This window comes from Nicotiana sylvestris, chromosome 5, assembly GCF_000393655.2.
Source record: "Nicotiana sylvestris chromosome 5, ASM39365v2, whole genome shotgun sequence".
Lineage (NCBI taxonomy): Eukaryota > Viridiplantae > Streptophyta > Magnoliopsida > Solanales > Solanaceae > Nicotiana > Nicotiana sylvestris.
The window spans coordinates 116,941,270-116,944,589 of NC_091061.1; the positions used below are offsets into that span (position 1 = coordinate 116,941,270).

The 3,320-nt window shown below is 38.9% G+C and overlaps 1 protein-coding gene across 1 annotated transcript; it reads right to left on the reverse strand.

Moving 5' to 3' along the window:
• Positions 1-2,825: 2,825 nt before the first annotated feature.
• LOC138869208 (uncharacterized) lies at positions 2,826-3,320 on the reverse strand. The gene has a single exon (XM_070146808.1). It carries the CDS (start codon positions 3,318-3,320, stop codon positions 2,826-2,828), a length of 495 nt encoding a protein of 164 aa, XP_070002909.1.

Genomic DNA, 3,320 nt, shown 5'->3' on the forward strand with positions numbered 1-3,320 from the left:
AGGCCACACAAATCAAATAATGTCTTTGAGGCGTACGAATTGCCTTTGAGAATACATAAATAATACAATACCTTTTGTCACGCCCCAACCTCGGGAGGTGTGACCGGCGCTCAATCGAGTGAACCCAACTGAGCAAGCCTTTTTAAACACTTTCTACCCAACTCAATATGATTAAGGAAACCATGCTTTCGTTTATTTAGACAATAGGAAAGATCGTACATTCAACATTGTTAGTTCATTTTATATCACAAACCTTGAACCATGGTTAAGTTTCCAAGATTTCATACAGTTATAGTTTAGAGGAACAAGAGTTTAGAGTTGCACCATAATCTAGTGACCCATCCAATACCCGGACATAACCCACACAACATCTACGGAGCCTCTAAGGATACAAAAGACAGTTATGATAACGCCGACAATAAGGCCCCGGCTATACCTCAAAAGTGTGAATTTTACAACAAAAGGTGTACATCATAACCCTTGAAGTAAAGGGGCTCACCAAGACTTCTGAGAGGTGGATACTCTGCTACTGCGATCAGCACTATCCACTATAAAACCACCTACATTCATTCAAAAATATAGCGCCCCTGGCAAAAGGGACGTTAGTACCATGGAATAGTACTAGTATGTATAACTAAATACCATCTTATTAGAAAGAACTATCAAACAAGAATAAGGAAATCGCAAGGGACAATCAAAAGCTTTAACCGAACACCACATCATCAAATAAAAGAATCAAATAACTTTCCCATAATTTCCATAGCTTTAGTTGGGGCATTTAATATTGTTCATCATCTTTCACATTACCACCGCTTTCTTGAGCGGAGTCCGATCACGACCCGATCGGCTAGGTTGCCTCTTTTGAGACATGTACCTCAATCACAATCTCATTCTCAGTTTTCAGAATTCAATATCAGCACAATACCACCATGTGTGCGGCATGGCGTCCGATCACAGCTCGATCGGCTAGGCCGCCTTACCAAGACGTTGTTCCTTTCTCATTAATCATTTCATTTCAATATTTATTCCACCTATATCAATTCATAGGCACTTAGGGCCAGAAATATCACCTTATTTCCACTTTCAATGTTAACCTTGCAGTTTAGGATAATAGGCACATACAAAAGCAATTCAAGTTGTAAGCATCGGTAAGATTTCACATAGTTGACATGACAATCTCAGTTTTAATCTTGGCTTGAAGTCTAGGCATTTCAACACATGGTTCATATTCTTCGCACATCTCTAAATATCAAGAATAGTACATTGCACACGTTGAGGCACACTTTTTATGTATACATATAATTGCAAACCAATTCATGTGAAATAATAATCAATACATTAACCAAATTCTAGTCTTACCACATTTGCGTAGACACCAACTGAGCTCAATTTCTTAGAAAATGGGGTTTTAGCCATACATACTTCAATAAAGCTTTCCTTAAATTCTTACAAAACCCCAAAACTCTTAGCAACTTCGATCTATTTTATGAGAATTACAAATTGAACTTAAAATTAGAGACATAATTTAGATTCTAGCTTATTTGAGTATATTATCAAGCACTAAGTGTGCATTGTGGTTTTAGGACCCTTTTGTGAGAGGTTTTCATTATCTTACACCCCAATTGCTATCTTTTTAGCTCACAACCTCCTCATACCCTATTATCATTTATGTATTGAAGATAATCAACCCTTATACCCATGAACCCACTTGTTAATCACTTATCTTAATAGGAATTTCGAAATCATAGATTAGGGCACAACTTTTTACCTCTTAGGATGAAGGCCTAGCAAATTTTACTTGAAAGTCTTCAAAGATTTAGGCAAGGATTGTAGTGACTTGGTGAGAGTTAGTTTCTCCCTCTAGAACTCCCTCTCTTACTCTGTTTGCAGTAAAATAGCATAAAAGGGTTCTAATGGGATGTTTTTAATGGTATGGGGTTGGGTTTTAAAAGTTAGAAAATAAGAGTCCCGACAAAATCTGCGATCACATAATTAACATGAAACCCGCTGAAGGGTCCGCAAAAATGGCCCCCAAAACATGTACAACTGCCCAGGTATGCGGCAAGAATGCGGTCCGCATACCTGTTCTGTGGTCGCATAATGCACTGCAAAACTGCCCCTCGCAAAATTCCAAGGAGATTATGCGATGACGATGCGGCCCGCATATTGATTTTGTGATCACATAATTGGCCGCATAGTTGACCTCAAAATTAACCATCAAACTGGCTCATTCTGTGGCGACTATGCGGTCCGCATAGCTATTATGCGACCGCATAATGGACCGCATAAAGGCACTCTTCTGAAAAATATTATTCCTTAACTTTTTAATGTACAGATCAATCCAAAAGGGTCCAAACCGCGGCGAGCTTAAATTTCTACCACATATTCCTAACCTGGCACTACGAGATTTCGGGTTTTGAGTAGACATCTCACGGGGCCTTACATCCTCCCCCACTTAAGGTCATTCGTCCTCGAATGAGGATCAAGGTTCAGCCTTTAGCAATCCTTATGCAACTTCAGCTTTTTGACATCATGAAATGTATCAACAACCCCAATTTGGCTAACTCCCTAAATTTCCAAAAAATTTCCCAGAGTTTCCTTTGTTACTAGGCCTATCCACTTGTCAGAGGGCCTCAAAAACATATCCTAACGGCATATACACAATCTATAGACATGACATAACTTGTAATGACACCAACCATGGCCGCATAGGCAACATATAACCAAAATATAACAGTTTTACATAGACCAATTCAAAGGATACAGAGTTCATAAGAACCAAATTCATAAAAGCTATTGCATGGATATACAAATAAATTTGGGTACTACTTTTTCATTTCTTCCTCGGCTTCCCAAGTGGCTTCTTCAACCTGCTGGTTTTGCCATAACAATTTCACGGAGGCAATTTCTTTGTTTCTCAACTTCCGGACTTGCCTATCAAGAATAGCAACTGGAACTTCTTCATATAAAAGTTCTCCATTAAGCTCAATAGTTTCAACCGGCACAATAGTGGATGGATCTCCCACTACCTTCTTCAACATAAACACATGGAAGACTGGGTGTACCAATGACATCTCGGGTGATAGTTCGAGCATGTATGCCACCTCACCGATCCTATGAATTATTCTATATGGTCCGACATACCTAGGACTTAATTTTCCTTTCTTTCCAAACCGTATGATACCCTTCATGGGAGAAACCTTCAAAAATACCCAATCATCTTCTTTGAACTCCAAATCTCTGCGATGAACGTTCGAATAAGACTTTTGGCGAATCTGAGCAGTTTTCAACCTATCCTTAATAATCTTGACTTTCTCCAT